Source organism: Cuculus canorus, chromosome 1 (genome assembly GCF_017976375.1).
Source record: "Cuculus canorus isolate bCucCan1 chromosome 1, bCucCan1.pri, whole genome shotgun sequence".
In the NCBI taxonomy this organism is placed as follows: Eukaryota; Metazoa; Chordata; class Aves; order Cuculiformes; family Cuculidae; genus Cuculus; species Cuculus canorus.
Genome location: NC_071401.1, coordinates 130,746,901 through 130,769,587, shown reverse-complemented (window position 1 = coordinate 130,769,587; position 22,687 = coordinate 130,746,901). Strand labels below are relative to the sequence as shown.

The 22,687-nt window shown below is 38.7% G+C and overlaps 1 protein-coding gene across 1 annotated transcript in view; it reads right to left on the bottom strand.

Annotated features, from left to right (window-relative positions):
• Positions 1 to 22,687, bottom strand: part of VWF (von Willebrand factor) — a 137,819-nt gene that overhangs the window by 34,475 nt on the left and 80,657 nt on the right. The window contains exons 31-37 of the mRNA XM_009569241.2: positions 18,502 to 18,645; positions 17,405 to 17,569; positions 15,138 to 15,181; positions 10,795 to 10,972; positions 6,610 to 6,830; positions 5,463 to 5,655; positions 4,461 to 4,802 (exon numbers count right to left, since the gene is read on the bottom strand). Of these exons, the coding sequence (XP_009567536.2) occupies positions 4,461 to 4,802; positions 5,463 to 5,655; positions 6,610 to 6,830; positions 10,795 to 10,972; positions 15,138 to 15,181; positions 17,405 to 17,569; positions 18,502 to 18,645 (1,287 nt within the window). The remainder of the gene's footprint in view (positions 1 to 4,460; positions 4,803 to 5,462; positions 5,656 to 6,609; positions 6,831 to 10,794; positions 10,973 to 15,137; positions 15,182 to 17,404; positions 17,570 to 18,501; positions 18,646 to 22,687) is intronic.

Here is a 22,687-nt window from a genome sequence, read left to right as displayed (position 1 = left end):
AGACCTAATGCAAATTCAGTAACCCTTCCCAAGAGAAAATTAGATGAATTTATTTTAGAGTTTAATGCTGATAACCATCAGCACAGAACTTGGACAGCTCTCAAGCAGGGCGAGTAGCAAGGCTAAAGCCTTTAATGTACTTCATGGAACATGCTCCTTCTCCTTCCTCCTCTTTGGTTGAGCAAAAACTACAATGAATAACTATTCCCTGGACTCCAGATATGCTATCAAAAAGACTGTGTAAAAATGGCAATCTTTTTTTCAAGCAAGGAAGAAATAAGGTGGCTACAATATGGGAAAAAAAGATAAATGACCTCATATGAATGCCCTTGTTTTGAATTCACTTCTGTCTTTGGAAGCATGAAAATGAGATGTGCATAAGCACATTTTATTTCAAACAGGTGTTAAAGGATTTTCACAGGACTGTGGGTAACTCTAGGCTTAGAGAGGGAAGAGGGAAGAGAATAGTAAAAGAAAAGCTGAGGGGAAAAGAAGTTTCCTTTAAACCTATGTTTTCAAAGGGTCATGTGGCATCTTTAAGTACTGACATTTCTTCAGCTGCTTACTTTTCCTTTAAATTACCATAGCTATTCCTAGTAGATACAGGTTTAGTGAAAATAACCTCTATGAGGATCTACAGAAGGTGTAAGTCCGTCAAAATAAAATAAACCACTTAACAAATTCAGACTGTAAGACAAGAGAGAGCATCCTTGTATAAAGTACTAAATGGATATTTAGGGCAGGAGTGTGTGTCAAGTCTGTGATACACAGAGAAAGGCACAGTTCTCCGTCCTTACAGGTGGCAATGTCACTCCTTTCTTACCAACAGTATAATTTAGAACAAATTTAGCACCAAGCTAGCTCCTGTGTTCACATACTGCTGACTTTCTTTTTGCCTCACTGTACTGTCAAAAGGACAGCTAAATCCCAGTACTGATGAAGCTGGAGTGAATAATGCACCAGGGTCAATAGCTCATCGGCTACCAGCCAGCCTCCTCGCACTGCTCAGACACAGTGTTCTTAAATCTCCCTGAATAGACCTTCTTTATCCAAAGGAATATGTTTATATGGGGTTTCTAGTGTTCTTGGCAGAGAGGAGGAGAGGGGAGGGCAGAGGAGGAGGAGAGAAGAAGCAGGGGGAAGGAGAGGCAAAGGAGAGAGGAAGGAGAGGAGAAGGAGAGGGAATGCAGAGGGAAAGGGAAGAAGAGAGAAGGGAGAAGGGAGAAGAGAGAAGAGAGAAGAGAGAAGAGAGAAGAGAGAAGAGAGAAGAGAGAAGAGAGAAGAGAGAGAAGAAAGAGAAGAGAGAGAAGAGAGAAAAACTGTCCCAGATCAGCTGAAGGCAGTTGTAAAGCCCCCTCATACCACTGATTTCCAGTCCTTCAGCTGTTATAGTCCTCAACAGCATGCCTTGCATACACAGCAAATGATCAGCAGCAGATTTCAGTGTAGCCTCACTACAAAAATTCTTCATTAACAGAGGTAGTTAAAAGGATTCTTCCATCCATTGCTTCTCTCTCCTCCTCCTCCTGACCCTCATTCTTCCTTCTCTGACAAATGTCACTGCCTCTTGGTTGAGCAGGCACAACCTTTTATGCATATGTTTTCTAACTTGGGCCTGCAAAACAATCCAATGAAAAACAAAACCCTCCAACAAGGAGAATGGTTCATGAAAAACATTGTTTCTGAGAAAATATTTTTCCAGGAATTCCTGCAACTGCTGAGTGCCACCATCATCCTCTTCAAAGATAGGCAGCACCAAGTAGATTTTGTTTTATACACAATGCAAGCATCAACTACCTGTATAAATTTAATTCATCTGCAAGGTAGCATTGGCAAGTACCTAGGGGGGGTGTCCACATTGCACATAAATGAGCTTAAAGAGCTGCTGAGAAGCACTCATGGAAGCATTAGCACATGAAGATTTACAGCTGTTAGTGCTGTCATTTATCTTCTGGCTATTTCTGCTTTCTGAGCAAAATTTCCTAATTAGTACTATTACTTGAGCTAAACAGTTTAAAGCTGACTTGGTTACCTCCACATGTACTGCCAATTGTAAATGCAGAATTAATACATCTCATTCCATTCATTAATCACTATATAAACAATCCTATTCCCATGTGAATGAAGCTTCCTCTCCACGCAAAGCTGAATCCTGGTATGTGTTGATATTAGCAATGCGGTGTAAAGAAAATTTACAAAAACATATATCCCTTACTATATGTTCTCATCTTGGAGTAAAATTTCCTTCCACCCATTGACAGAAAGGTGGAAGTCCATCAGACAGCACCCAGCACACCCACCTTCCCAAAAAAAGGAGCAAGGACCACTCAGGCAGTGGAACTGAATGAGCACAGGATGGAGAACATGCTCCGTCTTTATCAAATATTTCAGCAAGTGTATTTACCCATCCAGGGAAAGCAGTCAGGAAGGACTTTGTACTGCTTGATATGTCCCAATATGGCATGAAAAAAACCCAAACTGAACCCTAAAAAACTGACACAGCTTCACTGGAGTGGGGGAAGAAAAAGCAAGGTACTCCAGAACCATGTCATTGTTATTGAACATCTACTGGTTGAGTGATTGAACTGCACTGTCTATTTAGTCATTAATGTATTTGCATAATGTCCTTGTAACTGGCAATTTTATTTGTTGGCAGTTGCACACAGGCACATGCTTGAAGGAAGATGATGATGCTGTTGCTAGGACATTAACCACTGTTTCATGCAACTAGTGTTAAAATGAGCAAGCCTTCAGCTATCCTTGTGCATGCTGCGTAACAAGATGGGAATTTGAAAACTGCAGAGAGTTATTAAGGTACTCCGCTGATATTCGGTCTTGGACATCACAATTTGCAAAGTCTGACCGAAGCACTAAATTTGGAAAATTGCTGGCAGTATTCTACATTTTCTAGGACTATATTCGAAGCAGACTTGTTTCTTAAGAGACTGAATCTGCAATAGCAACACGTTCTTCAATAACCTATCCTGGAAAGATATTTAAGATACTAACTGGAGGCTCAGGTCAAATTCACATTCACATCCTTGACTTCTTATCCAATCATTCCCTCAGTTTGAGTTTAAAACATGAACAAAATAAAAACATATACTCAGTTTGTGTGGTATCATGCCTTTAGTATGCTGGTTCTCCACTTCTAAAATAAAAAGTGTCTGGGCAGCAAGAGTGGAACAAGGCAAGGCAACAAGAACTGACTATACTGGAGAGGCAGGAGACTGCAAAAACCAACAAGGATATCAGAGCACTACATGAGGGGCTGGCTGGGAAGGAAAATGCTTACATAACACACACACACCTCAGACACCTGACTAAACCAGAAACACTGTTGAGTGTGTATCAGAATGTCTGTAATCATCACTGCGGATAGACTAAGAGCAGAAGGTGCTCAATAAACCACCTCAAGAGTTACTTGTTTGTACACATACACTGCAGTTTGGGCAGCTTTTTATATATGCCTATCAGGAGGGCTATCAGGAGAAAACCATAAAAATAAGAAAAGAGAAAAAAAAAAACCCAGAAAGATAGGGCAGACATTCTCATGTCTGTATGAATTTAGGGGAGTAGGTATGGAAAGCAAGAACCATCTAAATTTGGCACTAGCATGCTTGTCCTGCTTCTACTGGGCTCTGGGCAATTTGCAAGGCATACATCCTGCTATACTGCTTTCTCACAGCACAAACTCTTCACCTCCAAAATGCAAGCAAAACACAGCCAGAAAGAAAATTGGATGTGCAAAGTAAATTACAGCTGGTTTGACCAGTGTAGCCGGGATGTGCTGGCAAGAAAACACACCACTAAGGGGTGGCCATTTCTTCATTTTTCACTGCAATAGAAAATTAAATTGATGCTGGCTCTTCCATCACAGTCTGAAAGATTTAGACTTTGGTTGGAACTGGGGAATTTGCAGAAACTATCACAGGGAAAAGTCTTATTTTGCATCATTGGCAGCTGCAACAGCAACAGTTTGCGGAGTGGTTGACTGCTCAAAATTGTGAGTCCCTGTCCACCTTGTACTGATCCTCTGCACCAAAGCAATGATAACTGCAGCCAAGATGGTCTGGCAGAATCAAAGCAGCCTCTCAGTTCAAACCTGGCCCCGCAACGGTTCAGTGGCTGCAGAATCAGACACTGTCAAATAGCTGTGTTTGTGCATAGCTTTCACAGTGCTTTTCTTTCATAGGTTATACTTCTAGCCTTGCATAACTACCTTGCATTTTACTAGTTAGTAGTTTACTAAGAAACACTTTTTCCTTAGGATGCAACATAGCAGATGACGAAGAAGTTATCAGATCAGTAATTACACTTATAAGGGAAATGATCTTGAACTTCTGCCCCATTACACAGTATTCAAATAGTTAAGTAACAGTAACAAGATGATCATTGTCACCACCATCACCAAGTTAGACAGCTTCTATATCAAATTTAAGGTAGATTAAACCCCTTACGACAAAACTCAGGTGTTCTCCAGTCTATGCAGACCCCATTTTCCCTGCAGATGTGAGCGTAGGAAGTTATCATCTCACAAGCTTCATCCTCATAGCAGCTGCTCTCTGCACAGGCCTCATAGAACATGTTCGGGGAGATTATCCTGTGGCAATCTGCAAACTTATCAGAGAGCAGAAGGTGACAGTGGCTTGTGGCATGCTCAAAACATCTCTCTTCTCTCCGGATTTCACAGATCTTCCCCGGCTCTTCCACCATCCAGTCTTGAATAAATATGTTGCTGTCAGGAGTGACAGAGCCATCACGTAATTTGAAGTCATTGATGTGGTTTTGGTCACACACCCCTAGAAGGGTGAGTAAAAAGAAAAGAAAGAGTCTGAATACCATCAACAATAAAGCAAACCTAGAGAAAATAGGCACGGGGAAGACAGAGCTGGCTGGGCCCCCTCATTGAAGGCCAAGCGGAAGAGGACTGCACAATATTCCTTATAGCTATTATCAATGGAGGCATAAAAGCCCTGGGTCTTGTTTCCTGTTTCTTTATTAAAGGAGGCATTGGTTAAGCCACAAAGGTACAAGCTATATAATGGATTATACCATAGAGGATACCACAAAATTCATTTTCCCAGGTAGTAGCACCCCTCACAAACCTTTCACCTTCACTGCAAGCATAGGACATATCTCACATATAAATGCATATGTGAAAAGTTAAAACTTCATACCCCACACCCCTAAAACCCCGAAGTCCTTGAAAATATAACATAAAATTAGTAAAGGTGAGAGATGTCTAGTCTTGCTCTTTCTAAGATATTACTGGAAGTCAATGAGCTGTTACATTGATGGCCATAATAAAAAAAAACCTACCTAGATGAGCAATGCGACAACAACAGGGGATCAGTTAAGCCAGAGGTTTTACAGGTTCAGGACCACACAAATTCCAATAACATAAATAGCAGTTCAAGCCCAGGTAGGAAGCTGTTCAAATTACTAGATTTCAAACTTACCACACAGCCCTTGTGTTCCGGAAGAAAAGCTCTTTGAATTAAGTTTAAGAACAAATTCGTTGTTTCTTGGAGTAAATGTGAGATTATGTCCAAGATGGGAGAACTTGATTTCATGCATTATTGCTCCATAAACAGTGACTTCAATCAAACTGCTAGAATAGGGGATATGAACCCTTTCGCCATTAACAGACACCTGGTTTCAAAAATGCAATATCATCAGATCAGTTCTAGCAAGTAGTTATCAGTCCAATCTTACAGTTGAAATATATTTTTACTTCACAAATACTTGAAAATGCCACTGAATTTGGAAATAAGAATCAATTTTGCAAGCTGAAACTTTCTGTTGAGTCTAAAAATGTACAGAAATAATTGACCTTTATTCTATGAACAACTCAGCATTTTACTATATTTCTTCAGCATCGCATAGAAACAGGCTGGCTATCTAATACCACCAAGATAAACCACAGCCTACAGAATCTGATTATCCATAAACCTCATGAAAGTCAAGGCTGTCCATAACCAGGCAGAACTGGGTGCAGGTATTTTGGTCCATCCTATTTTGCCACACACAAGTCAGAAGAGATCACCTTTGCAGGTTATCTGACTCCTTCATGTCTGTGGAACCCAAAGACTGAAAACGTGTCACACTGAATTTAAATGCTTCTCTCCTTGTAAAACAGACATAATAAATACTCAACTGACCTTTCATCTAATGCTGAGGTTGATCGGCACACAAAGAATCAATTCCCTACTTTTTCAACTAGTCAGTCATGCATAGATTTGTAAAGAATAGAGGCTGCTCCCCCGTGCTTCAAATTATAATATTGTGTACAGGACCTCTGCCAATAGAGGAGAATTAGAGTGTAGTATGTCTTGCCTATAATCCCTGCCTTTCTGGCAGAAGTGTCAAGGAGACATCACCAAATACCCAGTTCTTAATATTGTCACAATGGGAATGAGAAAAGAAAGGTCTGGCTCATGATATGATCATAGATTGTATCATGAAATTGAAATGAGGTGTTTGCCCAAAAGCCTAAAAACAGGCTGCAAGAGGAACAAAAACTGGATAAAGGGAACAAATTTGTCCTCATAACCTATAGCATGAGCAGAAGACAATACACAGATCACTTTGCTGTGTTTAGCTTACCTCCATGTCACTGAGGAGCTGAATAGATACACCACGATGTTTCACTTCAATAGAGTCCATACAATTCATCTTCGGTGTTGCTCTGCATGGTCCTTCATGGAGGAGAACTTCAACATCATGTTGCATGTCTCGAAACAAGGTATAGGAGCAATTGCCGGTCAGCTTAAAATTCAGCCCATCAAAAGTGACAATATGTCGAGATGAACTTCCTATACAGACACCTGCAAATCAATGAGAAAAAAAAACCCAAACATGTAGGCATTCACTTTTCTTAGACTACTTCTTCACAATAGGTATGAGCACAAGGAACCAATTAACTGAGAATTCTAGGAAGGTAATGATTTGCAAATGATGCTGCATATCGTTGACAAAAAACTTTGTTAAATACCTCATTGTATGGTTTCTTTTGAAGTATCTTTGTCTGGAACAATTAATATTATACAAGATTTGAATAAAGTTATAGAAAAATCCTTTGCATGAAAATTACCCACATTGAATGTGATTTATTATTAAATATGAAAGACAAAAACAGGGAAATTTTACCCCTGCTTTGCTGGTAGAAAGCCTTTTTAAATTTTGCATTGCATTTTTATTATGTTTTTGCATTTTATTCTGTACAGTATTACATTTGAAACAAAATAATACTATTTCATTCTTACAAAACATATCACAAGTCGACACCAGGGGATTTGTTTTTTTCAGATAAGAAATAGATGAAGGACAGAGAAAAAAATTGCAGAGGATAAACCAATCGTCAACTGACAGCTCAGCATCTTGGTCATTAGGTCATAAACACTTCCTTATCTTCACAAACTGGAAAACAGGGATTGTAATCTCACAAATGCCAAAACAAAACAACAAAACCTGAGCAAAACTATGTTTCTGGCTCATGCATTTTCAAATCTTTGCTTAAAGATAATAAGGACAATAAAAGCACTGTCAGCTAAACATGTCGGAAGAAAATAATCATTGTTAATAATTCAGCTACTTGGCTTCTAATTGATATCTGAAATAATTTGTCTCCTGTACACTGACCTTCAAACTTGATTTCCCAGGAAAAACAGCAAACAGCTACTTGTGCTGGTAGTTTACTGTATTTTTTTACAAAAACAACAAGGAAACAAGCTAGCAACAAAACAATGTTTCTCAACCTTCTTTTATTCATGGGCATCTAAAAAAAATCTGAGGATAATGGGAGTCCTTTTAAAGTTGTCATAGATATTCTGTAGCACAAAATGTATTAATGCAGTCCATTTAAATTAGTCTAAAACCACCCAATAGCCATGAATCACACATTGCAAATCATGTTTGCTATAAAATTTACAACTAGTTCAGCAAGCAAGCACCTTTATGGTGCAACTTCTGATGTGTTCTCTGAACAGTTTTATGACATAAGAAGAATACTTTTTCAAGTACTTCCCTCTTTGCAAAAGCATTTGTCATATCATCCACACTGCCAAGCAATTGCTTTAAAGTGTGCTCTAGTTTTCTAAATAGCTCAACAATTCTTCACTTAATCATGAGTCAATTAAGCATGTGCTGCCATTCTCCTGCAGCACAAATTGCCTAACCAGCCTCCATTTGTAACAACAAACTGATGCTGAAGTGCACTGGCCTCCTACTACATATCTACATGGCTTTGCCCATTTCTAAAGTTTGCTGATTACTGGGAGTTTCAGCCTTGACTTCAGCACATACAGAATCGGGATCAGCCTTTCCACCTGCCATGGATGTTGCTTTATTTGACACAGCAACATCCTGGTTTTGCTAAGTAGTCTTTGAAAAAAGGGTTAACCACAGTGTTTTGATCAACTGAATAGAATTGGGATTTTTATTCCCTTGTAACATGTGAATACTTACTACTTTTCCTTCACAAGCAGTATTATCTTCTGAAAAAAAACAATTAAATTTTGCATATCATGGCTCACTAAATTCATAAGTAGCTAAAAAAATGTTATCTGACGTTAAACAGCAGAAATATCAAGTCAACTGTAGTCAGCTTTTTGTGGGTCGGTATCACTTAAAGTACCTTTTAAACATTATACAATATTCATGATGATGTTTAGGTAATCAAATGTGCTTTTAGAAAATGCTAAAGTTAGAGTATTAAAATTTTGGATGTCAAACAATTCAGAGATCAAAATCTAGCTACCCAGCTTAGATATTTCAAGTAGTGCCTTGAAATTTTTCTTAAAGCAGCCATTTCTGCATAGGACATTTTAAACTGAAATACACTTTAAAGAGAAGGCATATATAGGATTCTGATTTACTTTAAAAAGTAATCATATGTTTTCAGATGTAAGCCAAATTTTCAGAGTTATGTTGGAGAAAACAGTCCTCACTGCTTCATCGAAGCCAAAGAGAATCATCAAGCCAGAGATTCCAGGCTCTGAAGTTCTGTGATTTCTGCAGATTTTAGCTGTTACAGCATGCATGATTGGGCTGTAGAAATGCATTGTTTTGTGGAGATACAGTCTTTAACAGCTACCAGAGCTTATCTTTTGAAAATTTAATTCAAAACAAACACCTTGACTAATTTTTTATGGAAATTGAGCATATGACTGCAGTCAGTTTGGCACAGAGAGAAATCGTAGAATCTCTTGGTCGGAAAAGACCTTTGAGATCATCAAGTCCAACCATACCTGTCCAATACTAAACCATATCCCTGAGCACCTCGTCTACCTGTCTTTTAAATACCTCCAGGGATGGAGACTCAACCACCTCCCTGGGCAGCCTCTGCCAGTGCCCCTTTCAGTGAAGAAATTTTTTTCTGATGTCTAATCTGATTCTCCCCTGGTGCAGCTTCCTCTTGTCCTGTCACCTGTCACTTGGGAGAAGGGACCAGCACCCACCTCACTACAACCTCCATTCAGGGAGTTGTAGGCAGGGATAAGGTCTCCCCTCAGCCTCCTCTTCTCCAGGCTAAACAACCCCAGTTCCCTCAGCTGCTCCTCATACCCATTGTTCTCCAGCCCCTTCACCAGCTTCGTCACTCTTCTCTGGACACACTCCAGCACTTCAATGTCTTTCTTGTAGTGAGAGGCCCAAAACTGAACACAGGATTCAACATGCAGCTTCACCAATGCTGAGTACAGGGGCAGAATCTCTTCTCTGGTCCTGCTGGCCGCACCATTTCCAATACAAGCCACGATGATGTTGGCCTTCTTGGCCACCTGAGCACACTGCTGGCTCATGTTCAGCAGCTGTCAACCAACACCCCCAGGTCCTTCTCTGCCAGGAGGCTTTCCGGCCACTCTTCCCTAAGCCTGTAGCATTGCAGGAAGTGCAGAAAGTGAAGCTCAGTCCCCAAACCCAGGCTAAGGTGTACTGAAAGCCCCAATGGATGACCCTATCCCTTATTCCACCACGAATTGCACTTCCCTGAGTCAGTTGTTGAGCGATGCCCTGTGCCTCACTGAGTGCAGCCATGTTCCACCACCTCCTTTAGCCTTGACTGTCACCATTTTGCTCTTGTCATAGCATCTGTCTGAGCACTGGGGCGATCCAGAGGCCAAGCTCATTTTTGGCTTTAAATTATCATTCTTCTTCCTTCAAGTCTTCCCTTCACATATGTGAGATTTTCCTAAAGAATCTCTTCTTAATAAATGGATCACCAGCCACAGGGCTGAATCCCTCCACCCTGTAAATGTAAGTGGGTGCACTTAATTTCTGTTCCTGTTATCTCAGCCATGGCACTAATCACATAGTTTTAATCATTTCTGCTCAAGTACCCAGTGTGAAGGTGGGGAGCATTTGTCATTGCTGTTTCTTTACTATGTGTGCTTGACTGAGGTCAGGCCAAACCTTCAAGCCCAGAGATGGACCAAGAATTCAGCACTTGCTTACAGCATGCCTACATAAATTTTTGGTTTGTACCATACATCCTCCTTCACAGCTGACACAGCTTTAGAAATTGAGTGTGAGATTCTGATAAAGCACTGTAGCTATGCTCATGTGAAAAATAACCTTGCAGTGGTCCTGAACTTGCAATTAGCATCATGCATTCCAGGCATCAGTGAGACTCTCACATATCTAGCTGTTTAATTAACCCATGCATAGCATTAATTCCTCCCACCTCCATCATCTTTGATGCGCACGATGGCTGAGCAGCTCCATTCAGCATTAGATTTCTGATAAACATTTCATGTGATGGGGAGGGAGATACATGCAAAGACAGATACTCACACGGACACATCCATCGACAGCCACAAGTTTCTTCAATCTTAACAGCAGGAAGATTGCTGTGACATACTGGTTTTGGCATCCTCTCACAGTTAATTTGGTGACTCTCCAGAACCGTGTAATCTCCTGGAAAGCATGTCACGGTGTGGCACTGATCTGGTAATGTCCATTGCTCACCAGGCTAGATACAGAGATATGGTTATTTAGCAACTGAAAAGAACATGGGAGCAGGGTAGAAAAATGCAAAATTTGGCTAATGCCATGATCCTACAGCTAGCAAGTAAAGCAACACTGACAGCAGTGCTACTCAAATTAGCGATGGATAATTAAATAATAGAATGCAGTGTTTTAAGTACTTCAAGAGGTTGAGAAAGTTTAAATTAGCAACACTGTAGACTCTGAAATTCCAAACAAAAGAAAATAGTCTAGAATAGGAGATGTTTTGTTACAGCAGAATGAAGTATCTGGTTCTTCATCTATTGTTAGCTTAGCCATCCTAGAGTATGCATGGATAGCATAGTCAACAAAGAATTCCCCTTTGCTTTTCTTTAAATATCAAAGCCATTAGTTTTCATAAGCTATAAAATTATTTTAGAAAGAGCTCTGAGCACAGATGGTCATGGCACAGCAGGAATCAACAATATTTGTTCCAAGCTAGAAAGGCATGGGATACTGTAGTTATTTTATGCACAACTCCAAATCTTTAAAACAGTTCCTCCCTTCCCAAAGGGAAATCATTCATTTACCAGATTAACAATATATATGCATAGTGGGTTTGTAAAATTAAGAATAATATATAAAATATATATTCTCGTCTTCTAAAAGACAGTCTAAATTTTAAGGCACCAAGATTACACACTAGTAAATGACAGAGAATATGGAATATCTCAAGATTCATATTTGCAAAAAAAAGTTGAGATTTCTGGCCCCAATCTTGCTGAGCTCAAAAGCCCATAAATAGGCTTGATGAACTTCAAAAAAGAGTAATCAGCCCTGAGGTCTGCATTCCCAAGAATATCCCCAAATGTGGGAAACAGCCTTTTCCTGACCTGTCTGCACAGAATTGAGTCCAGAACCACTAGTAACAAGTGAGACAGAAGTTTTAGGAACTGCATAACTCTTCTTGATATTCAGAAGCAGAAACATGCGGGGAAGAAAAGATGATTGCTATTGGACAATGTTATCTCCCATCCTCTCCTTTTCAGTTTATGGATCACTCCCATGAATGATAAGAGCTATCATAAGATAAGAGCTTATCATATGATAAGAGCTATGATAAGAGTGATAAATACCTAGGTAACTAAAACAAAATCACAGACTATTCTTGGCAAAATGAGGAAACCAAGAAGAGTGAGGTGAGAGTATTGTTCTGTATCTTTGAGGTATAGGATACTGTCAAGCCTAACAGAGAACTGCCAGATTTGCAGACATTAAAAATTACATATTAAATACGAGTTAATTTACTGGATCTGCTTTGCATGTTTCAGGATTTTAAGCACGCAACTTGTCTGGAAAGTGGCTTAATACTTTTCAGGCTTGTAAGCCTAGCAGAAGCTGTGGAAAAGTAACATGTCAGACTTTAAGGATTGAAAAAATATTTAGATAGGAAGAAATTGAGTGTTTTTTAATTGTAGCTGTCTCGCCTAGAGCTCACTGAAAGTGGAACACCTGGAAGGGTACACATACAGCTGTGCAAGTCTGGCAAAGGACCTTCTGGCTTCCATACATATTTAATTGTTTTTATTTCACTCCTTAACAGCACATCTATTGGAAAGTATCTAGGAGCTGGACAAGAAAAGCAAAGCACAGCACATTAAAACAAAAATATCAGGTGAAGGATCCAAAAAAGACAAGAATCCTCGTGCAGAAGAAAATGTAGGGACTCTGAAGACAAAGAAAGCCTAAATCCCAATTGATATGAAATTGTAGGAGTAAAAATGGGACAGAAAGGAAAGCAAAAGCAGAGGTTTCTAAATCTTGAAGGATAGGTCTGCTAAATGCAATGAGCCTGCCAGCACACCAGAGGAAGCCTCAGACTTCCTCTCTGAGGGAGCTCTGAACCTACGGACCTGGACTTGCACTCTTTCTCTTACTGTGCATCTGCAGGAGGGAGAGCCATGCAGCTCGACTGGCTTCATTAGCTGGCAGCTTTTAATTTAATCAGGGTTTTGTCTGTTAATTTGTTCTTCTCTAAACTATGCACTAAACAACATTTGAAAAGTAATTTTACTGAAACTGTTAGTTTAGGAATGTGGGGTTTACCATGACATGCAGGCTAGAAATACAGAAGATCACTACATGGATCGTGAAGTGCTACCATTATAAGACAAGCAGTTGCACTTTATTACCATATTTATGCCTTCTTAAGGGCATCAAAACAAGACTACTGATGAAAATTAAACAAAAAAAAGCCTTTATCATAATCAGTCACATATTCTGTCAGCTGGCAAGTTCAAATATTAAACAATGATTCCTTACACAGCCTGTATTTAGCACTATTGGAACTCCTTGCCATTGGATACGATGAGTCCTGAAAAATTACACAGAATCAAAGAATGGCTAAACAAATTAATGGAGGAGAAAACTATGGAGCACTATCAAACACCAAAAGGTGCCACTCACAGCTCAGAGCATCCCTAGGTCATAAAATGTTCAGGACTAGGACAGTTTAGGAAATTTTCATATATACTTACTTACATTCTTCCCTTACTTCTATTTTTGGTCACATAGTACAGGGGACGTATTTTTGGCTTGACATTTGATCTTTGATCCTTCTGCTACTAATGGTGACCTTAGCCATGACTCTTCCTTAGACAGTAATTTCCAGGGTAGAGGCAACAACAAAAAAAAAGTAACAAATTGCATTGCTTGTGATACTGATAGGATTTAGGCTGAGATTTTTGATCCTGAGAACTCTGATTTCCTCACAAACTACAAGAGATCAGTTCCCACAATCTCCAGGTGCATTACAGACATCACGCTTGGGGAACTGAGCCTCCTGCAGTAATTCTCTGAATAACATCTGAAATGTTATGGATCTGATGTGAGAGCCTTTCTTTATAAGGAAATAGCCTTGATTCTTCATCCCTGCTGATTTGTGGACTATGCTGGAAGAAGGCAGCAGGCAAATGATGGCACATTACTGCCAGTGAGGCAGCAGAGGAGTTCAGAGCGTGGGTGCTGAACACCAGAGGCAGAACAGTTCCACACAGTCCTCCTATAGGCACCATGGGATGCTCAAGAGCCTGTTCCAAAAGGCAATGGCTACCACATTGGCAGTGTCTTCTAAACCCCATATTTTTTGGCTGACTGAAAAGGTAACACAAAATCCCTCTAAAGACTAGAATTTGAAAGCATTGTTTCTATGTCTACAGACTGGAGCATGGCCTCTATTCTTATAAAAGCATTTTAACCAGAGCGGAAATTGTACTCTAAGTTTATCACAAAAAAAAAAAAAAAACCCTGACATGTCTGAAATTCAAGTTTAGCATGCCCAGCACATGTACTACATGTACTTCTGTCTGGTTTTAGGAGCCCAGAGGCCTGGACACATGTAATTCAAATGAATAAACAAGAAGACACTCATTTATTGGGTTTTTTAATTAAGAAAGTTTTTCAAGTTAAGGTTTGGAGTTTGTTTCTTTTTTTCTTAATTAGCTTGCCAACCTGAAAGTCACCAGGTTATCCTTAAGCATCTGATCTAGCTAAGGTCTTTCTGTGTTCTGATGAGGTGACCAAGGCCAAATGTGTAAGGCAGCTTTGATATATCTGCTATGTCCAGACAATTCATAAGCTTTTGTCTATTAGCCACATCCTTCCTTACAGTCATGTCTTCACTAGGGAAAAATCAAAGGAATATTTTTAATGTACTGTACATTAGAGATAAATCCTAGGGCAGAACTCATAAACGACCCCTACTAGAAAACATTTAACAAGCTTATGTTAATATTTTTAAATGCATGAAGTATTATGTGTACTCAAAAATCTTGTCATTTCACCCAAGATGAAGGAACTAAACCCTTCATAACATCTATGTCATTCCTTTCTTACAGAGGATCACTTCTGAGAGATCTGTCAAGTCTACTAACATTTCTGAGAATTTTCAGGATTAATAAAAGCATTTCTGCAAATGAACACTACAAGACCAGGTGTCATTAGACAGAGTCTCCTTTGTGTGCAAAATCATTCCATCAGTGCAAAAGCCAACATTTTCCTTCTCCAAAATAATTCTTAATGTTTATTGTTGTCCAACACTTTTTGTTTCAGTTTATCTATGAAAGTACTCATGGTCCTTCATGAAGTTTGTAGCTTAAGAGCCAGATGGATGATCCAGCAAACACACTTACTTTCCTTTTGTTTCCATCCTCATCTATACACTCTCTGATAGGGTCTGAAAGAGAAACAGACATCTTTTAGCCATCTCACTCCTTTATCCAACCTTATAAGTGGTGGTCACCAAAATACAGAATGCATACTCAAAAAGGTGACTTAGGATACAAGAAGTTATTTTTTGTGTAATCTGAAGACTGCAGACATTTATCTGAAGTGTACAAGAGTAAGTCAAAGGATGCATACGCTTTGTTACTGCTAGCATTGCCTGACTTCTGCAATGAGGTTGGTCCCCAAATACTGTATGAGCAATAGGTAAGCTGTAATTCTACAACACTCCCTGTACTGACATACAGCTCCATCCAGGTGGTACTTAAGATTACAACTTTACCTCTGAGGCCGGGTTCAGCCTTGCTTATGAATCTCATGATGAATTGAGAATATTTCTGGTAATTAGCAGGTAATGAGAATTTATACACCCATGTGCACACTTACTAAATGCAGAAAGATAAATACAGTGAGTAACCCCAAGATAAAATTTGCCACCAACTAGGTTAACTAAGAAAATAGATGTAATAATACTCAAATTATGTTTCCTTACATTTAGGCATCACTGTGATGGGCAGTTTTATTATATAATCAGTTAGATGGCCACAAGGCACCCGTTGAATTGCAGTTTCCATGTTTGTGCACTCTGGTAACACTTAATGATATATGGAAATTAATTTCATAGAAGTACAATGGTACGACAATGTGATAAGCACATGTCTAGGAAATTAAAACACTGACTAGAAAACTCTTTATATAATAATATACTATGCTAGCATATACACACTATATGCTTTGTCTTTTTCAGAAGAAGTAATGTATTTTGAAAGCATTTAGGAAATCTTTTAAACCTTTTTAATAGTATTATTTTTGGTACACTTCCATACATAAAGCAAGACTCCCTCTGTGCAAGAAATCCAACTGTATGAGTCTGGAGGGGAAAATTACACTTTACACATTGTAAGAAACTTACATAAAACAAAAGAAGAAGAAGATAGTTTCCCACCCCTTAGCAAAAGGGAGAGCTATTTTTTTCAGATTTAGCTGCCTAATGCAAGATATCTATCATTCAGTTTTTAAGCATATTTCTTTTGCTGTTGGAAAAGTTTTTATAAAAATACAAAGCTTTCATCTCCAGTACCAATAGGTCATAGCACAGATCGCTGTAAGAGCACAGTTACTGGTTTCAGATTCCTGCTTCCCATCCAATATATTGGATCAATGTAATTCAGGGCAAGAAAATCACGTATTTTACAGTGTGAAGAGAGGAAATGCATCTTTAAAAACTTATTTTAAAAGAAAAGAAAGAAAATGGCAGCTGTTTAAATCTAGAAAATGGCAGCTGTTTGATGCTCTGGAGAGATTTTAAAATGCCAGAAGTGATCCCAATGGAGACTGATCGGATATCTCTGAGCTGGACTGTGCGCAATCTGCAACTTCCTCATTCTTAGTGGTACTTGGCTCTGCAAAAAAGTCCACTTATTTTAATGCAGATGTAACTAAGCCCTAGTAATGCTGCTAAAAACCTGTGCAGTGACTAATACGATGAGGCAGTTGTTTGTGCAGTGTACACGTAGATGCTATTGTAATAGAAATAACAACAACGATATGAATAACAAATATCTATGTACACACAGACCAAGGAAGCAAAAGAAGTAAAAAACCAGCCAGAGTCAAAGCAAGTTTCCTTATGGGGTGGGGCACTCCTATCTACAAATAAATGAATGCTTGTTTAAAATATTTTACATTATTTTCCTGGAAAAATTTAATTATTTCTTATTCTTTTTTTTCTTACACTTTGGCAAAATTCTTTGTAGAAATACACATAACAATGATTAGATTTGTGCAGAAAAATATGTAATTCAAAATCTTTACTTGCAACTAACTTGTAACATGTCTGAGCATGCCCCCATTCATTCACAACAGCTTGAGCTTTCCTGGTATCCTTCAGTTAATGATTATTAATAAGATGATAGCTTGAAAGTTCAGGTCTAAACAGTTTTAACAATCTTGCGGAAGTTGGTTTATTAGAATAGAGTTGGCTACACGGTGAAAGGGCTCAGGTTTTGTTTTACACATAAATGATGGTGGTGGTCTAAATGAGCATTTGTGATGATTGACAGTTAAACATTAACAAAGGAGCATTGAGATGACTTCTCAAAACAAGAAAAATCGTTCTGGATTTGGCATTTCAGTTTTTGCTCCATTTATGAGGCTACAGTTATATTGGACTTACCCATGCACACTTTTTTGATAAATTCACTATTCAATGTGATCATAGTGGATAAGTCTTCAAAATTCTGAAGCTTCATTATTCTGTAAGCTGCTGATGGCCCAGTCAACGTCCTTAGCTGCTCTTCATCATATCGGTTCCCAACTCCAATTGGAAACAGGGATACCCCTACAAAAAGAGAAGAAAAGGTTTTAAATAGGCAACGCACAGGAGAAGGTAGTCTTTGTTCTTGTAATTTTTTCATTTGCTTCTTAAAAAAAAAAAAAAATAGGAAAAGTTTTTTTCCAACAGTTCATTTTTATGTATTACTTGCATCAGTCCCTCCACATAGGCTAAAGGCAATTAAGGGCAGAAATAGTGATGTTCTAATCAGTGTTAGCTAGGATGAGCTCTATTAGTCACAAGATCATGTATGGTCAATGAAACACAGCTGCAGACTTAATTACATTTTCTTTTTTTTTCAAAAGTAAAAAATTCAGCATGTTGTTTTCTTTCTTCAGTTACATGGCAATTGGATTATTTTCAAACTACTTAATTAAAAATAATAGTTGATAGTTGTTATTTAGTCCATGCTTTATTCAATAGCTCCCAAAGCAGCTTACAAAGGAAGTTGATGTTCCTCAGCTGAACACCTGAGGAAGCTGAAATACAGAGACTACAGCCAGAAAACTTAAAAAAAAATCACGAAGAACATATTGATAGCAAAAGCATATTCCTGTATAGGTCAGTGCAAAATATGATCAAATCCTATTTCTACTGATACTATTAAAGTGAATATTTCAAGATTCATTGTATTTCAACAGTACTGAATTTAAATCATTAGATCATGTTTCCTTGGAAAATTAAATGCCATGAATTTGAGAAGCTATGGAAACTGTTAATCTTAAATTGCAGATTCATTTTGAATTTACTAGTAATTCAAAGGCATCTTCATTAGGTACGTTTGGTTCCAGCCTATTTCTTACCAGAACATTACACACAGTAAGTCCTGAACTTAGATGAACATGCCGGTACTTTCACTTTTCATCATTTGTTCTAATGCATTACTTAAAAAATAAACAACTTTGGCTTAAAAACAGTGACAGCAAAATGAGATTTACTGTTCATTCGTGCAGAAAGTGCAGCAGACTCCACAGTGTCTTCTGATCTCCCTGAGACGATGACTATTGCAATCTTTGATGCATTGGATCTCCCTCCATGGGATTCTGACATTGCATTCTGTACTACAAAATCAATGGCTTTTCCTGAGAAGAAATTAAGAGATAAATTAGAAATATCATAGGAAACTCATAGAAGGCTATAAAACTAAATCTTACTTTGTATTAGTAGGTTATACAGTAATGGAAAATACTTGTGTTTAAAGGTATTTCATGTCTGCTTTATTGCTGTTACATGAAAGATCTCAGCTATTAAGAACCTACCAGTACTAGTAACACGTCCCAAAACAGGAGGACCATCCTTAGCTCCCCAGACTCTGAAGTAATGGAAATTTTACTACCTTCCCTTAGCCATGAGGATAAAGTTATGCTCCTCACTTTGGTAGTTATCTTTCCCGGAAGTATTACTATTGTGTTATACGAAAGGAAAGAATATAGTGTAGAAGAACAAGCATATTTCCCAGTTGCAGAACAATAGTGACATCCAGTGGCTATCAGATCTATAACAGCACACCATCCTGAACTGTACACATAAGCTGCCCATCTCCCAGAAAAGATCTAGTCCTTCCCTAATTTGGTCAACTTTTTCTATGGGTGTGAAAAGTGCATTTTGCCTCCCTACTCTCAGCAACCGTTCTGAAATCTAAACTCAGATTAACCCATAGTATACCTGGGTATCAAACAAACAAATACACCAAACCCCACAAAACCCACAAAGAAATTCCATCTTAGATACCAAATCACAAACTGGCTTAAATAGGTAGCTGCTGCCCTTTCATTTAACATATGTGAACAGTAAGGCAATTTTTTCAAAATTCATGTTCAAAATCATGATCTCAGCAAGAGAGAGCTTTGCTAGTACTTGTATTTAGATGTGTATTTATGCTGGGAATCATGATATACAGCTTTCTTAAAAGCTTCTTTGGACTTGGAAGTTATCAGGTCAGGATGTAGAAATGATAGCACGTGACATATGACATTCAGGGCAAATTGTTAATAGTGAGTGATAAGTACTTGAAAGACTAGTTCCTCTGAATAACCTGCAATAACTGCAGCAGAAATATGTTTGCCTGATTAATCCAGTGATCAATTTTAAATAACAAAAGCATTTGTAAAGCAGTGGAAGTCAGATCATAGATAATTCACCAGCACACCCCTAGAATACCTTAGCACACCTGAACAGTTTGCATTTCATGTCTTCTTTCATCACACCACCACTCCTTTTCTCTAGTAGAAGCAAAGATCCTTTTCCCAAGCTGCTGCAAACATGGACAACCTCTACGAAGCTCACTCAGCACATTGACTATTGATGCTGTGGCAACAACAACTGCATATTCTACAAGGTTTCAATTAGGTTTTCAGGCAGTATTTACCCCCTTTTGAAGAGTTCTAGCCTAGAATAGGAAACAGGAAAAAGCCCAAAAGTTTGCTTTGCCACAGTAATTGTTTGGAGGTGACATTCCTTTCTCAAAAACTGTTGTTTTCCCCATCCTCTCCTGTTGTCTCATACACCTTACAGTCCCTGACTGACTTCCTTATATCTCCTTCCCACCTTATCCACCCAGTTTTCCCTCTCTGTTAGCCCAGTAACACCATTTCCCAGACCCTTAATGTCATCTTCATGTGTCATCTCTCAACACAGATGCCAACAGCTAAAGAGAAGAGCTGAGACCCAAATGGAACTGCCAGGCCCTGTCGAACCTACTGCAGGAATAGGATCCACATGAGTTTCTCCTCCTCTAAGCTTTTCATCTGCCATGCATTGTTACCTTCACCAGCAATCTCCTGTCTACAAGGGTCACATATTTTCCTACATGTTAGTTTTCAAACAGAAAGATGTATGTTTGTTTAAATCAAAATACTTTTCAGAAATGTCAGTTATGATCAGAAGAAAAAAAACGCAATAAAAACCAATAGAAAGCTTTCAACAATATTTAGGAACAAAATGGGGTGTTTGCCTTCTCTTTCTTGCTGTGCAATGACTAACTTTTATTTAGTTATTCCCATTGCATAGATTCATTTCATTCTGGTAATTTGATTTTCATTCCCACTAAAATTCTGTATTATACTTCATGTACAATATAAAAACACTATAGAGCTCATTGAAAACCTCAAAATTTTCAACGTTTTTCTACTTGCAACAGAATGTATTTTAAAACATTACTGTTAGTTCAGTGATGGCAATTCCATTTCACAAACTACTATTTCCAACCAGAAATATTAACTAACCCCAGGTATTAACTCATGTCCTATACAGCTGTCTCATAATTATTGCTACAAATGGCTTTGTTGTCCAGTAGTTACTCTATATGCCTGCAGAGGTATATGTTAGATGCAGAACAGCATGTTAGCTATAAATAACTAAGGGATAAAGCAAGATATAGAAAATTAATATGATCATATCCCAATCTCTGAGATTGCTTCAGGATGGTCACTGCGCCAGAAAATTCACTTATTTCCCTTTTGTCCTACAAATAATTACTAAAAAAGTATTTTAGGTTTTGGCTTTCAAATATTTTAGGTTAGACTTCTGCACAGTAAGTATCACAAATGATTTTTCATTCATTTGTGAAAAGTACTTGGAATTTCTGTGTTTGCCTTTTTTTTAATGACCTTTTGACTTTTGTGTGGCTGGTGTGGTCACCAGATGCTCCAGATGCATTTTTCTTTCTCCCATTAACTCTGAAAATTTTCAGAAACTTCTGAAAATATCTGAAAACTGGAAGAAACATTATTTTTTATAATCTCTAATAAAGAAATCAAGTTCCATTTTCATAGAGCCAGGGAGTATTTCAAAGTCCCCAAAAAACAATTACTCAATTTAATTCATGGAAAAATTTGGTTTAGTGTACTAAAATCTCTTTGGATTTCTCCCCTTATTTTTAAGCCAGCTCCAGGTAAAAAAGCCAGGTGTCTGAAGATATGATCAAACGAATACTTGTTGTGGTAGAGGGAATCAGAAAGTTACAATCTGAAGCTGGAAGCTGTCACTTCTCAGCTGTTTGTCTCTACATGTCACCAGGGAGGAAAACACCAAACTCTTCAGAGGCCATAAAAAAAAAAAATATTGACTGCTAACAAACCAACCGACTTCAACATTTTGTTACTATTGGACTGCAACAAAACAGCAATCTGCCATTTTCCTGTCACTACAGGAAATCTAAAATGTTTACACTGAAATAAATATCACCAAGCAGAAGGCTCTATTAAGACCAGAAAGAGAGTGCACGAACATAATTAAGATAGCTTTAAAATGATCAGATCTGAGCCACACAGGCTTCAGCCTCTATGTGACTACCTTGTGTCTTGTATAGCCCCTCAACAGCTCACATCTGGGCCACTGCTGCTGCTGGCTCCACTCCAGCTTGCTCTGACATATCTACATACATTTCAAATGCATCTCAGGCTGTGTTAGTGCTGTGTTAGGCTGGCAGAAGGAAGTGTCCGCTTCTGCAGATACACCAGCTGGGCATGCCCTCCCAGTCCTCTGCAGTCAGCAGGCAACCCACTAGGGCTCAAAAACAGCCTTTTTAAAAATGTGTGTTGTTTTCAGCCATTCGAGCCCTTGTTGTGCTCAATGAAGGCTCAAATGCACATCCCTTCCCAAAGAAGGAAGGCAGTGTAAGCGTGCAGCACTGAAGTGTCCACAGTAGCTATCTCTTAAAGCTGATTAGCTGTATGGGATCACACCATCAGCGACAGTGACAAACCCTAGAGAAAATCCCAATGCGAACAGAAAATGCTCCAAATCCCGCTCCATAAAACAACAGAACAATTCAAAAGAAGTGTAGCCAGCAGGTTTGAGGGAGGTGATTCTGCCCCTCTGCTCCACTCTTGTGTGACCCCACCTGCAGTATTGTGTCCAGTTCTGGAATCTTCAATATAATAAGGATATGGAACTGTTGGAACAGGTCCAGAGGGCCACAAAAACGGTCAGAGGGCTAGAGCACCTTCCCTATGAGGACAGGCTGAGAGAGTTGAGGTTGTTCAGCCTAGAAAAGAGAAGACTTCAGGGAGACTTTATAACAGCCTTCCAGTACCTAACAGGGGCTATAGGGAAGCTGGGGAGAGACTTTTTACAAAGACATGTAGTGAAAGGATGAGGGGAATGGCTTTAAATTGGAAAGGG